This window comes from Solanum lycopersicum, chromosome 12 (assembly GCF_036512215.1).
Source record: "Solanum lycopersicum chromosome 12, SLM_r2.1".
Classification (NCBI taxonomy): Eukaryota; Viridiplantae; Streptophyta; class Magnoliopsida; order Solanales; family Solanaceae; genus Solanum; species Solanum lycopersicum.
Window position 1 is genome coordinate 14,533,683 of NC_090811.1, and position 20,699 is coordinate 14,554,381.

At 37.1% G+C, this 20,699-nt stretch overlaps 1 protein-coding gene and 1 long non-coding RNA gene across 3 annotated transcripts; both read left to right on the forward strand.

Moving 5' to 3' along the window:
- The first annotated feature begins 2,662 nt into the window (after positions 1 to 2,662).
- LOC112940493 (uncharacterized) lies at positions 2,663 to 3,639 on the forward strand. Of its 2 annotated transcripts, XR_011213430.1 has the most exons (3): positions 2,663 to 2,802; positions 2,920 to 3,035; positions 3,418 to 3,639. It is a non-coding gene; the product is annotated as an uncharacterized lncRNA (long non-coding RNA). The 2 variants fall into 2 exon arrangements; XR_003244763.2 differs by lacking the exon at positions 2,663 to 2,802 and having other exon boundaries at positions 2,898 to 3,035.
- A 3,882-nt stretch (positions 3,640 to 7,521) lies between these two features.
- LOC138340229 (uncharacterized) lies at positions 7,522 to 9,540 on the forward strand. The gene is made up of 2 exons (XM_069291938.1): positions 7,522 to 7,830; positions 9,496 to 9,540. The coding sequence occupies exons 1-2, from the start codon at positions 7,522 to 7,524 to the stop codon at positions 9,538 to 9,540; spliced, it is 354 nt and encodes a 117-aa protein (XP_069148039.1).
- The last annotated feature ends 11,159 nt before the right edge of the window (positions 9,541 to 20,699 follow it).

Below are 20,699 nucleotides of genomic sequence, written 5' to 3' on the forward strand. Positions count from 1 at the left end.
TTCTGCTACATCATGAGTAATATATCACAATCTGCACATTGAGATGATCTCTTTTCTTTTGTCAGATATCATATATCGGTCTATCTTCAGGTGGGGGTTGTTGGTTTGTAAACAAATATTTTTCCCCTGCTTGGCCACAAATGATTTTGTAAATAGGTGACTATGTGGTTCTTCCTTTGCTTTTAATGTTAATTTCTGCAGATGCTTAAGATTTTCTTTGTTCTTATTCTGATTGTTGGTACTGTTTCTTGTCCATGTTTAAGATCTTTCTTGCAATACTAGGTAGATCTTGAAATATGTGATACTGCTGCCGGTTTTCTTGGTTAATAGATATGTTTGTGATGCAATTAGCTAATTGATTAACTTCTCTAAATATATGTACTATCTGGATTTGAATTGTTCCCATAATCATATGCATCTCCTCTATCTTATCAATTAAACTCCAAGTTAACCTCCACTCTCCTTGAATCATATTCTTGAGACTGAGCTAGTCAGTCTCTAAAATGGCATTTGTGATCCCACATCTCTTGCAATAACTTAGTGCTTTCCAAATTTCTGTGATTTCAGCTTCAATATTTGTCGTGTTGCCTATGCTTTGTGTTTCTGCATATACTAGATTTCCTTGGATTCCTATTATACAAAATCCGTAAGAGTTCTCTCCTGGGTTGACTTTGCTAGAGCCATTCGTTCTCTCTTAGGTTGCCTTGGGGTGGTAACAAGGGATCTATGATCTTGATTCACTTTTCAACAATTCCAATTGATTGCACTCACAGAAAGGGTGGTAGGAGAGGAAGAATGATGTAAGCTTGCTTCTCTTGTCAAGAAGGAGATGAAATTTCTTGTTGAGATCGCTGCAGGTGTTAGTTTTGATATGAACTTGAATCTTATTCATCTACTATGTAGTTATACTTATGTTGGCTTTGCCTATAAATTTAGCTACTTTTTCGTGGTTAAATTTGTGAAACAACTATGGGAAATATATGAATTTTAGCCTACTATCTATTAGCTGGTTGATAATCAATATTCCATGAATTTGCCATTTTGTTGCTATGCTGATTGAATTTTGTATATGTTGACCTATTCTACCTCTTTCAATATGAGTAGATAGTGAGACTTAAAGAAATATTGTGTGAGAATTTATTCTAGCTCAAGAGTTCATACATTTAAAGAAATATTATATTTCAATCCCCTTCCATTTTTTCAGTGAGCTTTTGATTTTTTCTTCTTGACCTTCTTTTGAATATCAATCTACTTTGTCATTTCTACTAATGATATTATCTTATTTTCGATAAATTCTTGGTTTGAGGCATAATTAAGATGAGCTTGAATCTCATGTAGCCTTTCCCTTGCTGCTGCAATTCTGTTGTCCAAGTTACAAGTTCCTCAATGTTTCAGTAGCTTTAGTTCCATTGTTTTATTTATGCATCCAATTGTTGTTTCGTCAAGTAATTTATCTTGGATTCTTTTCTGGTTATAAGTTTATTTAGGAACCTTTACTTCTAGCTTACTATTATTTTATTTGACTGTTTTTTGGCACAAACTTATGTGACAAAGGTTATTACTTTCCACACTATTAATGGTACAATAATCAAAGTTCTTTAGGACATGTAAATAAGAATTGTTGTTTTTATTTATATACTTATTAGTTTTCTAATATTAGCAGAAAGTGGACATTAGAGGCAGAACAGTGAGGTGAACAATATTACTGGTACAATTATCAAACTACTATGACTTACAACACCATAAAAACTTTAATTTATGGTGCTACTAAGTATTATTTGTCTGTGTAAACTGTAATATGTCTTACAACACTCTAACAAACTTTAATGTTGTGAGATTCTGCCCAATAAATTCCAAAGTAGTCATCAAGAACATAGTCACGAGCTGCCAATTCAATTGACAGGATACCTTGGTTATCATAGTTTATCAATGGGATTGTTTCGTTCATTTGTAATATTACATAGGCTTAAGTGCGTTGGTTACAAATATTTGGTGAATTCTACAATGTAACAGATGTTCACTAATAGCTTTCTCGGTCATATGTATATTGCATTTTCATGGGCATATTTGTGTGTTTTTTCTAAGTCCCTACAGTTCTGAGACGACATTTTGCATCCTTTCTAGTTGATGTGCAGTTAACAGTCTAAGTTTTGTAAGAGAGAACTTTTACAAAACGTGGTATATCTGCTTCTAGATTGCTCTTTTGTGTGGACTGTGTTACTCATGAGAGTTGTAAAGCCTTGTTTCTGTTACCAATTTTTTATTTTGTAAAACTAAAGTTAAGTAATAAATTTTTTTCGTGTTTTCTCACTGATACTTCAAATAAGTAGATAAATCTTACAGCATATTTGAATTGAATTTTAGCTTTTAGCTTTTGAAATAAGTAGCTAACTCCAAGGCTTCACAACAATATTTTGAATCAAAATAACCTTGTTGAACTTCTGGTTGTTTCCCTTGTAGTTTTGGCTTGAGCTTCTCTACTTGGATCTTGTGTCTGTAGTTTATATAATCAGTGTACATGTTATAGAATCAATTTACATTATATACAGTAGGTTATAACTTGCACTTAACTCAGGTGCTGCAATATGCAATATTCAGTTCCTCTTATATAGCTGCTGCAATCTTGGATAATAACGTACAAGAAATTCTTGTAAGATTTGAGCCCTTCTAGAATTGCCTGCACACAAAAATGGGTTTCCAGATGGGTTGATCAGAAACCATGGGCTACTTATGAATTTGAGTTGCAAGAATCATCGGGACAAGATCCGGAGGTGCTGTTTGAATGATCTTTCGATATCCTAGGTTACATTGATAAAAAAACATATACTTTGATGTTTTTGTGTTGAGTTTCCTCTTTTTTCATGCCTGTTTTGTGCCACTGCTATCCTGATTTACATGTTTGCATTAGAGTATCTTCAGATTACTCTCTTGCTGCCCCTGTTCTTTGGCCTGAAGTGGACTTGGAGTTGGCATTGAAGAGAAGTAGAAAGTGGTTTAGCCAGCCAAACAAAATGACACTGGAAATGAAAAAAAAGGTAGATAATCCAACGAAAAGCATGGTAGAAGCATATGAATGTTCCCCTTTCATATGTTATTCTGTGCAATTCTATATCCACTAAATTCAATGATATCTCTTGCATATCTAAGCATTAAGATTATGGAGACAACCATATATCAACAACTTTATGTCCATAAAATTAAAATAAAAAGCTTCCCTCCGTCGTTATGTTATTTTTTCTTTGAAATAACAACTGCAATTATAGTTCTCAATGCCATCCTCCACAAAACAGTAAGGAACCCTATCTGCAGAGAATGCAATTCATGACAAAATCTCCTGATTATTACAAATTACTAGTATTGAGCATATTAAATTCATGATTTATTTCACTAACTTATAGTTTTATTTTAAATGTGCAGGAAAATGTTGGTAATTGAATTTTGATTAGTGGACAGAAGTAAATTCAATCTATTGTATTCATGCTGAAGAATTTTTTACTAATATCATATTTGTTTAAATTCCTTTGATTTTCTGGTATATATTGATAGTAGAGATTTTTAAGCAATCACTTTCTATGTATTGGTTGTAGAAGACATGTTTTCAAAGATTATTCATAATATATAGCCTCGATTTATTGATTAGCTAATTTTGTGGTTTAAATAACTTATATTTTTATTTATATGATTATTTATTATATGGAAATAAAAATTATTATTGTTTAAGATGAAAAATTTTGGCTACAAAAATTATATGAAACATTGCCACACTTTATAAGTGTTGTTTTAGGAGAGATATAAAAGACAACACTTTTAAATGTAACCAACAACAAAGCAAAGACCACACTTTTAAGTGTAGTATAATCAAATAAAAAGTGTTGCTAATGCATCACAAGAAAGCGTTGCCTTATACCTCTTTGGCTACACTTTATAAGTGTAGCCAAAGATGGCGACATTTAAAAAGTGTTGCGTAATGTCAAAGGTTACGCTTCTTTTGGGCAGCCCCTAAAAAGTGTTGCTGAATGTCCAAAAGTGTAGCCTTTTATCAAAGGCCACACTTTTTGCTAGTTTAGGCTACACTTGCGCGGTGTTGCTGTAGGCCGAAAATGGTGTAGTGACCACCTCCTTTACCTCAAAGGTTAATAAAAAGACTGAAGATGGTAAATACCTGTGTTTTATAACGATGCTGAAACATCTTTCTATCAATGTCCCTTTGGTAGAAGCTCTTGAAAAAATGCCTGGTTATGCCAAGTTCATAAAATATTTGGTTACAAAGAAAAGATCAGTCACTTTTGAGGATGATGATAGAATGCAGCACTGTAGTGCCATTGCTACAAGATCTCTAGTGCAAATGAAAGAAGATTCGGGTGCTTTCACTATTCCTTTTACATTCAAGTTGTTATATTTTGCGAAAGCATTATGTGATCTTGGGGCAAGTATAAATCTCATGGACCTCTCGATTTACAAGAAGTTGGGTTTGGGTAACCTAAAGTCCACTGCGATGCGGCCACTGAAGGCCGATTGAATAGTAAAAAGGCTCATTGGTATACTCCACGATGTGCTAGTAAAATTTGAATCATTCATATTTCCGGCCGATTTTGTGATTCTTCATTGTGAGGCCAATTTTGAGTGGCCTATAATTCTTGGGAAGCCATTCCTTGCTACGGGTAGGTCCCTCGTTGATATGGAAAATGGGCATATGAAATTTCGATTAAACAATGAAGAAGCGACCTTCAACATTTGTAGGTCCATGAGGCAGAGTAGTGAGGTCCAATAGGTATCTGCTTATCCTACAGAGTTTAAGAGTCATCTGAGGTACAAATTGAAGAGCGTCTGGGTGTAGAAGCATTGGTGGCAATGATCATGAATTTTGATAGTGATGGCATTGATGAGTATGAGTCATTGGTCGCGGCACTTGATCGAGGTAATGTTCATTTTAAACCAAAGAAATTTGATATAGATATGCAACATCCCGAATCTCCACCCGCGAAATCGTCTAATGAGGAGGCTCCAAAATTAGAACTTAAGCCTCTACCACCTCATCTGATATATGTATTCTTGGGAAAGATGATACTTTGTAGGTTATTAATGCATCAGATTTGAATGTGCATCAAGTTGAGAGATTGGTGTTAGTGTTAAAAAATTTCAATAGAGCTATTGGGTGGACTATTAAAGATATAATTGGGACTCCTCCCGGTATTTATTCTCATAAAATCCAACTTGTGCCTGATCACAAGTCAAGTATTGAGCCTCAGAGACGTCTAAATCCACCTATGCAAGAGGTAGTGAAAAAGAAAACTATTAAGTGGTTGGATACTGGAGTGATATATCCAATCGCTGATAGTAGTTGGGTATGCCATGTTCAGTGTGTAACTAAGAAAAGGGGGAATGATTGTGGTCCCTAATGAAAAAAAATGAGCTTGTTCAAATGAGATCAGTGACTGGTTGGAAGGTGTGTATGGATTACTAGAATTTAAATACATTTATCCAAAAAGACCATTTTCCTATGCCCTTCATGGATCAGATGTTGGATAGACTTGCCGGAAAGAGGTGGTACTGTTTTCTTGATGGTTATTCGGGGTATAATCAGATTTCTATTGCACCAGAAGATCAAGAGAAAACCACATTTACTTGTCCATATGGTAACTTTGCATTCAATAGAATGTCGTTTGGGTTATGCAATGCACCTGCCACATTTTAGAGATGTATGATGTCGATATTCTCCTATATGGTGGAGGACACTATTGAGGTGTTTATGGATGATTTTTCTATGGTTGGTGACTCTTTTGAGCGTGTTTGAGTAATTTTTCTGAAGTTCTTAAGAGGTGTGAAGACTGCAATCTAGTACTAAATTGGGGGAAATGTCACTTTATAGTGAAACAAGGTATTGTATTGGGTCATCGCATTTCAAAAAAGGGTATAGAGGTTGATCGAGCTAAAGTCGAGGTAATGGAGAGACTTCCACCACCTATCTCTGTCAAAGGTGTGAGAAGCTTTCTTGGGCATGCAGGTTTTTACCAGAGGTTCATCAAGGATTTTTCAAAAGTTGTGCATCCTTTGTGCAAGTTGCTTGAGAAAGAGTGTAAATTTTATTTTGATGAATCCTGTCTTAAAGCATTTGGTGAGTTGAAAGAAAAGTTGGTGCATGCACCTATCATTATTTTGTCGGATTGGAGCAAACCATTTGAGGTAATGTGTGATTCTAGTAGGGTTGATCTTGGTGTGGTATTGGGGCAAAGAAGTGACAAAATCCCTCACCCCATTTACTATGCTAGTAAAGCCTTAAATGAAGCCCAAAAGAACTACACCGTGACTGAGCAAGAGATCCTTGCAGTAGTCTTTGCTTTTGAGAAATTTCGCTCCTATTTGCTTGGCACTAGGTTTATAGTGCATACTAATCATTCTGCTTTGAGATATTTTATGGCAAAGAAGGATGTGAAACCGAGGTTGTTCGTTGGGTATTACTATTGCAAGAATTTCACTTTGAGGTGATTGATAGAAAAAAGAACCAAGAATCAAGTTGGTGATCACTTGTCCCGTTTAGAAGATGAAGCAATGAGAGAATTAGGGGATAAAACTTAAATTGATGATACTTTCCCCGATGAGCATGTATTAGCCGCCTCTCAAGACTTGATCCATGGTTCCCAGATTTTGCGAATTATTTAGCTAGCGATATCATCCCACCGGACTTGTCCTTTCATCAAAGGAAAAAGTTAATGTATGATGTGAAAAAATCATTTTGGGATGCGTCATACTTGTGTAGGAGTTGTGCCGATGGGCATATTCGGCGTTGTGCGCCAAAAGTTCAGATGTTAAGTTTTTTGGAGGCATGCAATTCTTCACCCGTAGGTGGACATCATAGTGCTATCCGGACCGCGTACAAGATCTTAAAATGTAGATACTATTGTCCAACTATTCATCAAGATTCTCATGAGTTTGCCAAGGCTTGTGATAGATGCCAAAAAGATGGCGGCATTTCAAGAAAACAAGAGCTCCCTTTAAATCACATTCATGTGATTGAGTTATTTGATGTGTGGGGTATTGACGTCATGGTCCCTTTTTTGAGTTCTCAAAAGATGAAGTACATTCTCTTAGCGGTTGATTATGTGTTTAAATGGGTACAAACTATCGCACTCGCAAATAATGAAGGGAAGAGCGTCACCTCGTTCTTGAAAAAGAATATATTTTCCCGATTTGTCAACCTAAGGGCTATTATTAGTGATGGGGATCCCACTTTTGCAACAAATTGTTTAAGGTATTGTTGGATAAATATGGGTTTTGCCATAATGTTCCCACTTCTTACCATCCTCAAACTAGTGGGCAAGTTGAGGTGTCAAATAGTGAGATTAAGCAGATTTTGTCAAAAACGGTAAACGTTAGTAGAACGGACTGACCAAGGAGACTTGATGATGCTCTTTGGGCCTACCGAATAGCATACAGAACTCCCATAGGTATGTCCACATACCTCACTGTATATGAGAAGGCTTGTCACTTACTGGTCGAATTAGAGCATAAAGCCATTGGGCAATGAAGAAGTTGAAAATGGATTGGAATGAGGTTGTAGAAAAGAGGTTAAATGGATTGAATGAGCTCAATGAATTTCACCTAAAAGCTTATGAAAGTTCATCCCTCTACAAAGAAAAGATGAAGAACTACCATGACCAAAAGATTGAGAAACGCAATTTTATGGTTGGGGATTTGGTGCGTTTATTTAATTCTAGGTTGCGCTTGTCTCCGGGCAAACTCAAGTCCAAATGGACTGGACCTTACTTGATCACCCAGCTATTCCCTCACGAAGTGGTTGAATTGGAAAACAAGGAGGGTGTGTTGTTTAAGGTGAACGGACAACGAATCAAATCAATCTGGGGCATGCTGAAATGGTGAATGAAGTGATCAAGGCATACCATCTTGATGAAGTCTGAGTAAGAAAGTGTCCTCCGTCGTGCCGCGACGTTAAATCAAGTGCTGGTTGGAAGGCAACCCAATATGTATCCTCTAGGCCAACTATAGTTTTTTATTACTTTCTAGTAATAGTTGCATTTTCGTTGCTTTTTTTTTGTTAGTAGTTTTTGTTAGAGCATAGTTTATGGTCCTTGTCAAAAAAGTGTCCTGAAAATACAAAAAGATTAGCTTCATGGGTGTTAAATTTGAAGGTAGCATATCACCAGAAAATTGGTTTGCAGAACTCATTCATGGACCCATCAACGGACCGTCACGCCTGCGATGGACCATCGCAAGCAGCCGTCATCTCCAGACAATTTTTTCCATTTTTTCTAAATTAAGGAACCCATGATGGACCGTCACACCTTGAGAGACCGTCAATGGGGACTCATTGCATCAATACCCGTAAACTCGACCCGACCCGACAGGCGAATAATAGAAGTTTTTAAACCTTTTAACCTCCCACCTCTTCATTCTTATTGTTTCTTTCCCTCAATTCCCCTATGTACTCCCTCTTCAACTCCTTAACACTCTCTTTCCCTCCCCAAAACATCAAACTCCCCATCCCTTCCCTAATTCCCCTCATCTTCCCTTTTCCAATCTCCCTGCTTCCTCAACTAATCTGCCGGTCGGAGTCAACTGTTCTTGTGCTGATCACTAGAGTTGTGTCCCTTACTTTGTTTTCATCTTCTCCAAATATCAGGTATGTGGTTCTGATATCTAAATAATCTACATTTCTTTCTTGTTGTCCCATGCTCGATGCTTGACTCTGAATGTTGGATCTTCAAAATTTGACCCCTAGTGCATGCTACAAACTCACCCCGTTAATCCTACATGCCTTAAGACCCATCAAATAGTCAAAAAAAATGGGGGTGTTGTGATAACTAAATCAAACAAGGGTGTACATTTATGATAATTTTTTTTGACCTAAGTTGATAGTGCTCCAAAATGGCATGCCAAAACTCGAGAACTATTGCCTTAGGATTGCTAGTATGCTGGGTAATTGGGTTAGAATTTGTGGGTCTATAAGTATCATTTAGATTAGTATTTTAGGGGACAAGAGAGGCATCCCCTGTTCTATCACTGAAGGACATATCGAGACCTCGTCGATGGACCGTTATGCCCTCGACGGATCATTGTGGGGTCTGTCCCACCAATTCCAGTTTATTTTCTCCAAGTATCCGTCGATGACCTCTACGACGGACAATCGTGCCCTCGATGGTCCGTCCTGCATAACTGTCATGATTGTCAGAGACCCTATTCCTAAGGGTGTCAAAATCTTTTCTAAGTGTCGAATGACGGACCGTCGTGCTCTCAACGGTCCGTTTTGCACAACCACCAGATTTTCAGAGACTTTCTTTCGAAGAGTCCAATAAATTTTCTCAAGTATTGCATGATGGAGCGTCATCACGGTCTGTCATGCTCACGACGGACCGTCAACTATTATGTCGTCTAAGACAGAAACTACAACAATATTATTTTAGTTTTGGTTTTTACATTTTTGTTTTTTTTTTGCATGTCTTGTTTGTTTATGCTATTATTAATTGTTCTTCTTTTCAGGTACTAACACTTATGGCACCAAAGCTAGATCGCGTGTACGCATGAGGTTGCTCAAAGTCCGTCGCCCCATCTGCCCAATTAGTCATTGGCTCTGATCATGAGCATGATGCCCCCAGGCACTGTCACTCCTGCACGGGCTGCACGTACCACGCGAGCCACCCCTACTAAGGTGGCACCCGGCGTAGTCACTGCCTCCCAGTCTGAAGACGAGCACATACTTATTGGCATGCCTTCTGGGTCAACTACACACTCCAGTGATGCTTCCGGTTCTAAGGAAGTATCAGGTTCAGAAGGATTCTCTGGGTCTGAGGAGGCTTCTGCTCAAGCCACTACATCAAAGTCCTCCTCGTGTTATGAGGCCAATAGTGCTGATTGCACTCAAGCAACATTGACTAGAGTCCCCACCCTAGTTTCCGACCAGCCCAACCGATGGTGTGTTGAGGGGAAGTTTCAGGTGCATCCGACGCCAAGCTGCTGAATGATAGGGGCGTCATGACCCAGACCCTTACCCTTGAGAGGCGGGTCCTTATGGGGAGTCTCCCCACCATGCCGGATATCTATCACTCTTCACCAGGAACTGGCTGGATTGGACGGCTCATGTTTTGGGTCGATATAGTGAGGAGTTGGTCAGAGAGTTCTACGCCTCGTATGTGGCGAATCTCCGATCCCAGATTGATAGGCGAGCTGCCCCCGCCAAACAAGCTCCACTAGATCACATCTGAGTCCGCAGAAAGCGGGTAGACATCTCATTTCCATCCATCCACCGAAATCTATATGGTGAGGATGTTGATGCCACCAGGACTCCTCTTACTGCCGAGTTTGACTACCGGTGGAAAATGGTTAAAGATGGACAGTTCTTGTGTGAGCTAGAGTTGAGAGAGACTACCAAGAGGTGGTTGGCCCAGTATTTGTCCGTTGATGGAGAGAACGTTGATTGGGTACTTGAGCCGAAAGGAGATATCAAGAAGGCTAACCTGACCTTCACGGCCAAGTTTATGTAGTTGATAGTCTGCCACTGCCTTTCCCTTACTGCTGTAGATAATATAGTCACATAGGATTGTGCAGTTCTGATGGCGGAGATGATTGAAGGGTTCGAGGTGGACTTCACTTTGCTTCTTCAAGCAGTCATAAACGAGAGGGATTTCAAGATCACTACTACTTACCGATTTCCGTGCGAGGTGTTTGTGTGGTGCAGGTCCATAGGTGTTCCCATTTGGCATATAGATCAGATCAAGACCCCGCCAAGTACTGGTTATATAGGCCTTATCAGGGATGAGGCTAATGAGTTTGCCCTACGCAGAGGGCCCCACCCGGAGGTACCTCCGCTTTGTGAGAACCTGGCGGATATAGTAGAGCAAGCCCAAGCGGTTACCCAGGTTACATTTGAGAATACTGACACCACCCCGGACGATTCTATCCTGGGTGGTAGCACCGCTCTGAGATCCTCTCTATCGACTCCCTCCGCCACTCTGGTCCCACTTGCTAGGGTCCAGAAACTTGATACCCAAATGGTCACTCTTCTACATCACATCTAGCCTTGGATGCAGAGGTGTATTGTTGAGGTGCAGGAGCGCATGGAGCTGAAGATGGCCCAGCACACGGTGCTAACCCGTCCAGCCCCTCCAGTGGACGTGTCGAACCTTCAGGCTGCTGTAGAGAGTATGTGAACGGACTTGGACACAATTCTAGAAGCTAGGGTGCCCGAGTCTGAGGCCCCTTTTATAGAGCCCACAGAGGATACTATTTTGGCGGCCTTATTCTCCACTACCACCTCTACCACGAGAGCATGCCAAGAGGCGTATTGGTTGACATTATAATGAGGCTAGGGCATAAAAGAGGGAGAGCTGAGAGTTGGAGGCTGCGAGGAGAGCCTCGATTGCTTATGAGGAGGCCCGTCAGCTGAGGGCTATTGAGTTGGCTGCTAGGGCGTGTAGCTCCAGAGTTATTGAGGCAGACAAGAGCACTACTAACGGTGTTGTAATTGTTGAGAGAGACACTACTGAGGGTGATGTTGATGCTGAGGACACTATTTGAGGGTGTACAAACTATAGAGGGAGAGGGTTTTGGGACACCGAACACACTATCTTGTTGATTGACAGTGCTTTGCGCCTCAGGTTTTCTTCACCTACCACTCTATTATTCTGGATTCTTTTGGTGTTTTCTTGCCTGTGTTTGTTTTCCCCAAGACACGGATTTTTATTGTTGAACCGGCATGTCTATATCTTGTGTACATAGTATAACTTTGAAGCATGATGGCTAAAAGAGAAATGATATCCTGATTTAATGAAAATGAAGCATGACTAGTCATAGTAATTGATAAATGTGTGGCTCTAAGCATGACATCGAGATACACCACTGCATGACCTTAAGTCAAGGACTCGAACTAGGTGTCTTATAATCTGGTAGAGTAGTGAGATATCAAGTGAGTGTGAGGAAAATTTTAATTGTCCACTATTTGTATTGAGCTAGAACTTGTCTGGTTAGTCATACTAAAAGTAAGTTGTAGTAGACAATTAGGAAAGGATCATAGGCCCTTCTTCAATATATCCCATCTTTAGCCTATATAACAGAAAAAAGAATTAAATTATAATCCCTTTTTGATCCAAATGATTTGATCTTAAAATAGAAATTTCTTTTTCACCCCAATTGATCTTTTTGGGGAATAACGTGTTGGCCCTTGTCCCTCCTTGGATATGTGCACCTCAGCTTACGCCAAAACCATAAGTTAAGGTTGGCTAATGTAGAAAACAACCTTGTCGTGGCCCTAACCTGACTTTTGGTATTGTGTACTTTGACTCATGGGAAAGCCATTAGTTGAGGGTGGCTATTATGAGAAATGCTCCGGAAAGTAGGGTTGAAAGAACAAAGAGAGATAAAGAACAAAAGAAAAGTGAATCAAGAACCAGTTGAAAGAAAAGTGAAATTATATATATATATATATATGTATATATATATATATATATATGTATATATATATATATATATATATATAATAAATACAAGAAAAAAAAAGAAAAGAGTCACTTATATAAGAGAAAATACAAAAGTGAAAGAATATAAGAAAAAGGGCAGAATAAAATGATGAAAAGGTATGACGCTTAACCGATATGTCAAGGAGGGGGAAAAGTCACTAAAATATAACAAAATATACCCTACCTGATCATGATCCTATGTTACAAGCTAAGAAAGTCCTATCGTGATCCTAAGAGTTGTTATAGCGAACTTAAAGTAGTGAAAATAAGGGAAAGAATATGGAAATATGTATAAAATGAATTGTGAAGTTGTTCTGAAAGCGAGTGTTGAAAAATAATCCTTATACTCAAACTGAAATCATTATGTGAAAAATGAGGATTTTATTTTGAAGTGAGGACACTAGTTGCAATACCGGAAAATTAGCACCTAGCTGAGAGAACGAAGAAGATAGGTGTCAAGTGTGGTGAGTCTGTGTCATGGTCTGATCCGCATAATTCAAGCCTAATAGTTATTGCATGCATGAACATAATGAGAATAATCAGGATTGAGAGCCAGATGATTGCGAAAGTTAAAAGACGGATACTCTAGTACAAAGATTTTGTAGTGAGTCATAGTGCTTCGCTTGAGGAGAAACAACGAATTTAAGTGAGAGTGTTGATGTACCATGGTTTCATGGTACTTTCAATGTCTTTTCCTTACGTTTAGTTTGTGTCTAAAGCTTTTTTGTATTGATTTTTGATGTAGGTTTCTCTTTATTTGCAAGAAATCTATATAAAAAAGAACGCTTAGGATTTGAGCAGAAATTGTAGAAGTTACCACCTACAGAGCCCACGACAGTCCATCGTGGCTATTACGGCCTGTAGGTAGCACCGTAGTGAGAAGAAAATGGCTACTGAAGAATGTTGGGGAAGTCTGACAAAGTGTGGGACTACAAAAGCTCATGACGGACCATCATAGCCATGACGATCCGTCTTGCATATTCGTCGTGGTTGTCAGAGAGTAGTTCTAGTACCCAATTTCAAAAGTTTCTAAGTGTTGTGGAACGGAGCCCCTCGACGGACCGTCGTGCTTGCAACGATCCTTCATACCTGTCCTTTGAGGGTAACAAAAAGTTAAAAATTATGCCAAATATAGAATGACGGAGCACACGACGGTCCATCGTGTCCATGACGGTTTGTTGCAGGGATCGTTGATTCAGATGCGTTTTGGACAGATTTTCCTTAAATAGAGTCCTTCTTTTATTAGGTTTTATTTTATCATAAATAGTTCAAAAAATCTAATTTTTGGGGTTAGACTTTTGGATATTTTTTAGTTCTCTTGTTTAAGTATTGAACTCTTGATTTGGTGTTTGATCATACTTTTCTGGAATCAATTGTTGGTGTTTTTGTGAATTATTCAAGTGAATTTCTAGATTTTCTTCATTCTCATAAAAGTAAGTTCATGAATTCTTATATTATCAATATGAATTGCGTGATTATTAGCATGGGTAACTAAACTCCATAACTAGGGTTGTGGGAACCATGGGTAAATAACAAGGTAAAATCTAGCTAAAATAACAATTCTAGAATAGTGTCTTGCATTTATTGCTAATTCTTTCTCTTAGAAGTCTTTTTAACGGATGGCCAACGTTGGAACTCGCGTTACTACTACTTGCTGGACCAAAGAGGTAGATAATAGGAAAAAAATTATCAACATAAATTTAGTGAATACTTTCTAATCGGCTATTGTCGATTTGTACGAAGTTACAACTTAGTCAAATATCCAATATGATGCTTAATATGAGGTAAATATAAGATTTAGTAAAGCAACACATGTAGCCGTACTAAGGTGCGGAGTGAAATTCTCTAGATGCCGAACTAAGAATTTAGAGATACATAACTTATCACTTTGCATGCACGATACTAGGAAAGGATTGTTATAGCTAGAAAAACTGAATTAGGAGCATGTGGGGAACACTTATGCCTAGTTACTCTCATTTCTTGATTAAACTCCAATACTTGAATCTGACCCTTTTTTACTTTAATTTAGCTAATTGATTTTATTAATCAAAACCCCCTTTATTTATTTGTTTCGGGAATTAATTGACTAAATAGAAGTAATAATAGAATAAAATTAAGTTTGAACCATTTTCCTCATGGGAACGATCCCAACCTCACTAGTTGGGTTCTTTACTTGACGCGACCGCTTTTACTTCTTTTGAGAAGTAAATTTGAGTGTATCATAGTTTTCATTAGAATCCCATAAAAGAGGATTGAAAACATCAACCGTACAAGAGAAAGCAACTCATGGATAAACCTGGAACACTATAGCTTGCTATGAAGGAATGTGACGAACTGTTCGAATATAGACTAATTGAACCATCTGATTCTCAATGGTCATGTGAAGCTTTCTACATCAACAAGCAGGCTGAATAAGGAAAGGGGTAAACTTCGAATGGTTGAACCATTTTTTTAGATGAAAAATTCCCTATTCCAAATAAGTTGACCTTGTTTTCACACTTAGCCAAAACTAAATACTTCTTTAAGTTTTATCTTAAATCAGGATTCCTGCAATTAGGTACCCACCATGTACATAACTCCAAAATTGATTTATGCATACCTGACTATCACTATCAATGGGAAGTTATGTCGTTTGGACTCAAACCAGCCACTTCACTTTCCGAAAGATGGTCCAGATATGAGAGTGTTCCCAATGATGGTCTGGATAAAACAAAAGGTTATTCGCACCCCCAGATCCTTCAGTGGGCACAATAGTTCTCTTCTTATAAATTCCAAGTGAAAAATCTCAAAGGAACAAACAATATTATGGAAGATTTCTTGTCCAAGCCTGAGATATTCTCAAGAAGATTCGGAGCTGATACTGACGAGTAATAGAAGAAAACCGGCCACTAAGATTCTGCAACCTTCCACCAAACATGGTAACGACTGGTTGATGGAAGAAACATATTAAATATAGATTAAATGTGTAAGAAATTACCATCTACGGGCCAAAGTTTACTGTTAAATTTCCTAACAAAGTTTGTCAAAAGACCTCCTGCAAAAGTTTGCCAATAAGCTACTTATCAACCTGCTTGCAAGCTTCCTACAAGTATCTTATCCACCTTCTTTGATTTTCATACATGTAGTTTATCCACCTGCTTGAAGAGATGTCTACAAGTAGCTCACACACCTGCTTAAAGTCTTGTAGAAGTTGCTCGCTTACTAGCTTGCACGTGTTGTCACATGCCAACAGCTTAGGTTGTTTTATATTATTTAGTAAGCTCTTTCACATGTTAATTAGGTTCAGTTTGAATAAATTTTTTTGTCTTTTATTATATTAGATAAAGATAGTTAGTCTGTATAATGGTTTACTATTTTAAGAATATGATAGGCCTTATCTATTACTAGAATAGTGTGTCATGTAATCTAAGGTTTTAATTTAGGTCTAATTGTATTATTACACCTTTCTCCATAAAAAGGACGCCAATTCTTAGTTATAAAGTAGATTGGAATCACCTTTGAAAAGGATAGAGTAGCTTAAAAGAGTCTTAAGAGTTTTTCTTGAAAATCTCTTTAGTTTTACTACACTTTTGTATATTTTCCAATTATGAATAAAAATATTATTGGCTAAACCTCTCTCTTATTCTTCTCTCTTAGAGGTGGGGTGGAAAGTTTGGTTCATTAGGTAGTTGAATGAACAAGGTAACAGAATACACTCAGCAAGTATCTTAGATTGTTATCTTAATGGTTTCAATATCCGGTACGTTTGACTTTAAGTGATTTCAATGGATTTCTAATCTTATCAATATCATCTTGATAAAACTACATATTAAATATACCATTTCATCACTTGTTGTAATTACAATAGCCTTCTGGAAATAATTAAGTATGTAAGACGTTAATGGTAGAATAGAACTTGTTCCTAGACTATTGAAGGGTGCTATAGGCCAAGAGAGTCGTGTAGAGCCCATATTATCTCGGAAAAAGTAATATCATATATTATGCAGTTTACTTAGTAAAAGTAACGTACCTATTGTGGTCGAAATCTTGGATAGTTTTAGATGGTTGTGTCGCCTAACATGTGTGATAGTTGTGTCTTGAGGATGTTGGATGTCATGCCACCTATATGGACTTGAACGCCTAAAATTTTCATAGAAAGCTTTTGAGTTGTGAGCTAGTTATGAATATTGACAGGTGTCATTAATGTATCAAGCTTATCATGAATATTATACTGTGTGTTTCTTCTCTACCCTCGGGCTATCTACCCCCTTATTTGGTATCAGAGCCATACCTTCCTCTTTAGAGGGAGGAGCAAGTTTTCCCATAAGGTCTATTTCTCGTTTTGTTGCCATCACCTTTTATTTATTTAGTATTTTACTTTATTTAAATTCTTTAGCCATAAAATCGTGTTGATCCGCTATGTTCATAACTCTCTTTAAATAGTTTAATACGTTGAGAGATCGTCCTCAACCCTTTCATTCTGATGATCCCACTTTCTCCCAAAAACTTATAATACACTGCTATATGCTTTGACAACACTCCCCTGAAAAAAGTCCATAAATCTGCCTTCTCCATACATATGTACGAACCTCTAGATAGTCTTGATCAAAACGAAAATGTGGAATATGAATCCATATATGTGTTTTCTGGAAATGATATTGATGGGATAAGACATTTCAATCATAATTGTCTCGGTGTATTGGTATAAATGTCTTTTAACAAGACATTATCCCTGGGATATTGTGATTGCTCAGAATGTGAAGATGATTTGTACGAGTCTGAAGATAATGATGAATATCCATATGACAGATTCAAATGGGAAGAAAAGGAATATCAATTCTTTTTTCCCCATAAACCCCAGGGTTGGCCAACTTTATCTACTCAATCACTGCACCGAAAATGATCTTTATGTTATCCTTTTCAAGCTGTAGTCACACGTATGATTTCCCTGAGTATCAATTTAAAAAGATAACCTACTCAATGCTCCAAAAATACTACAAAACAAAGTTATCCGACAAACGCAAGAACATATGCCCACAAGCGACATAAAAGCAACTCTCAATTAGAAAACTGAAAATGCTATAGGCAAAAATAAATTGTTGACTAGTATTGTACAGTCCATCAGAGGCGTTGATCATTTACAAGTCAATATTCATGATAAAATGTGCCTGATGGAGAAAAAATATGGACCAAACGTCAACTAAACATATCGGACTAATCAAAGCCTTAGAAAAAAGGTTGTGAACCATACAGTTTGAGATGTCCTGGAAACCTCACTTAACCATTTTATCAAGTAGCAAAAAAAAGACGTAGCCTCAATCAAAGAGCAGATCCTTTTATTGAGATATAGTAAACCTCATTCTATGTTCTCATAGCGATACTCTCCGCCGAAACAAACATTCTCATAAAATGCGGCTAAAACACAAATAGAAGGACCTGAGTTTGACATATCTAAACTAGTTTGGGATAGAAAAGAAGTGATGACTTCTCAAAAATGAGCTAAAGAGGAACAAGTAAGTTTCAAAAGCAAAAAGGTTGCAGACCCTGGAGCTATGATGATCTCAATTTACAAGACCCCAATTAGCGACTCTATCTTTGCATATTTGAGTCCATTCACTGATAACTTGATGATCGCATATCATGAAATATCAGACTCAGAAAAGGAGTGGGGCGCTTTTTACATGACATCACTAATGTTCTGCTTTTTCCAAGCAAATGGTTTTCCAGAACTGATTTTGGGTAGGAATGACCACGTGGGTCCAGTACTTTTCTCTCTGAAGGATGGTAGTCAAACAAATGATTCTCTCAATGTCATTGAGGATTATCTCAGAGGTGATGAAAATGTGGATAACCTTAATCGGAAAAATCTATATGAAATTGATTTAGAACATGACCCTGAAGATAACTATCCCTCAGACGGATATATCGAAGATCGTGAATCTTCCAATGCCTATTCGCAAGAATAAATTGAAAAAACTACTGAATTTTAATTAGAATCAGATGAAGAGGAATATACACCCATTTTATGAATCATCCAAAAGAACCAGACGTCTTTGAAGTTAATAAGGATTTGATTTTGGAAGGGAGACCTTAACCAACAAGCACAATACCCAAAATTGTTGTTGTTATACCTCAAAAATCTAATGACCTAGGATAGAAATAATTAAAATGGTGTTTCCACACCTAAACTAATGTAATTAACTTTATTAAGAAAATTTATCGCATAAATATCAAGAAACGACCATGGTATTCGGAAACTAGTGAAATTAAACTAGTAGGTGTTCTTAGGTCTTGTGAAGGTTTGTGAGAGTCATATGAAGGGTAAAACTTTTAAAAATATTTTTAATAGGTAAAATAATATTTTTAGGATAAATATATCTAGGTGTGAACCCCCAAGGACCACCCTAGGTGTCTTTGAGGAGTACCCAAATATTTGGCCAACAAGCTGCTGAGGGCAGCTTGTCTAATGCATGAAGGGAAAATGTCTACATCACGGATTTGCTCTACCAAAGGCAAAATATTTGTCAGAGTTGTGTACCGGCTTCACCAAATGCCAAATATTGGTCCACGTCGTGGACTCTTCTGTTCCAAAATAAATTTTTAGAAATTTTAGGGAATATCTCCATGATGTGGACTTGTTTCGCGATGATGATTCCGAAAATAAAAGTTAAGTTTGACTTAATTAAAAGGTCCATCCAAGTGAGGGGTATTTTTGGAATTTGAGGGTCTTAATATATATTGAATTTAATTCATTTTAAACCTATTCACACACAAAAACAAATCCCCAATATAAAACCTCCATTGAAGGACCTAGAAGATCAAAGAAGAGGATCAATTCTAAAAGATTTCACCTCAATTTTAAGGCTAAGTCTACAGTAAGATAAGTTTTCTTTCCCTCTTGGGATTTCATTCCCCAAAAGGTCCCTTCAAAGATATTTTTCAAAATTCTCCATAATTTAGGATTTTTTTTTCTACACATGGGTCTTCTTTGAAAATCGAATTCATGAATCAATTTTAAGGAATTATGATAACTTCAAGGTGCTTAGGTGTATAATGATGAATAATTATTGTTTTTCACTTGAAAATTCCCTTTGACCCATGTTCTTACCCAATTTTATAAATCTTGGATATGATATGGTGAATTTGTTGAATATAATAAATATACCAATTATTTATATTGTTGATAGTTATGTTGTTACTTCATGAATAACCTTTTTTTATTTATTAATTTTGCATTGTTAGGTTATTGAAGTACGAAGTTCCATGAAGTGCAAGAAGGTATACGTGTTGGTTCTAATTGAACTCATATATGATCTGTTGTGTTATGGTGTTGATGACATGGTTTCCTCATCCTTAACCCTATATACTTGAATTAGCTATGAAATATGTATGTATGTTATGGTATGATTGTTATATAATTGAAAGATAGTTCTCATTATTATACTGAATTGTTAAAGTGAAGGGTTTACTCACTTTCTAGTGTTTCTAAAGTAAAAAGATTATTCTTACTTATGAACCTTTACGAGCTATTATAATAATATGTTTAAATAAAAGTCTAGTAAAGGCTAATGTCTGATGTGACGACAAAAGAAGATTACTAAAGGGAATAGACGCTTAGCACTGAAAGGGCAAGTAAATGAGATGCAGGTCTCACATTTAGTAAGTCTAGATCCCCCACATGGTTTTCCTTACGTTAGAAAGTCTGGGTTCCCAAGATATGTGTTGTATTATGAAATGTAAATCCTCACGTTTAGCCATTTTGGGTTTCTATTAACAATCTACTTGACCCTTAATTATGTGCACACATAGGACTATAGCTCACTTGATCTACCTAGATAGCTTTGTACGAAAGGTTACACCTTAGGCAAATATTAATCTTATCTTTTTGGTGTGGGAGTAGAACATCATATTCCATGTATCTGACTTGGTCTAATGTTGATTATTCCAACCTCTTTCCTAATGTCGAAGTAATTGAATAAAGAAAATATATGAAATCGCATTAAGGCTTTTCTTGAAGGATTTCCACATAGTGTAAGAGAGGGTATGTGACTTCTCTTAATTACACTTGTGGGATCCTAAGAGATAATTATAGTAGTGTTGTTTTGTGATTTTGTTGATTAAGACTTATATATGTTAAGCTATGTGTGAACTTTATGAATATTGCAATTCATGATGAAATATAAGATTTTAAGTGTATGTAGGAACTAGGGTGTTCAATGTGATACTTAGCTTTGGATAAGGTTATGGGATTCT

Bases quoted from the DNA above. Each gene is read 5' to 3' on its own strand.
- LOC138340229 (XM_069291938.1), top strand. From the start codon at position 7,522: ATGAAGAAGTTGAAAATGGATTGGAATGAGGTTGTAGAAAAGAGGTTA. The intron at 7,831-9,495 runs GTGAACGGACAA...TCTTCTTTTCAG, and splicing joins AGGAGGGTGTGTTGTTTAAG to GTACTAACACTTATGGCACC.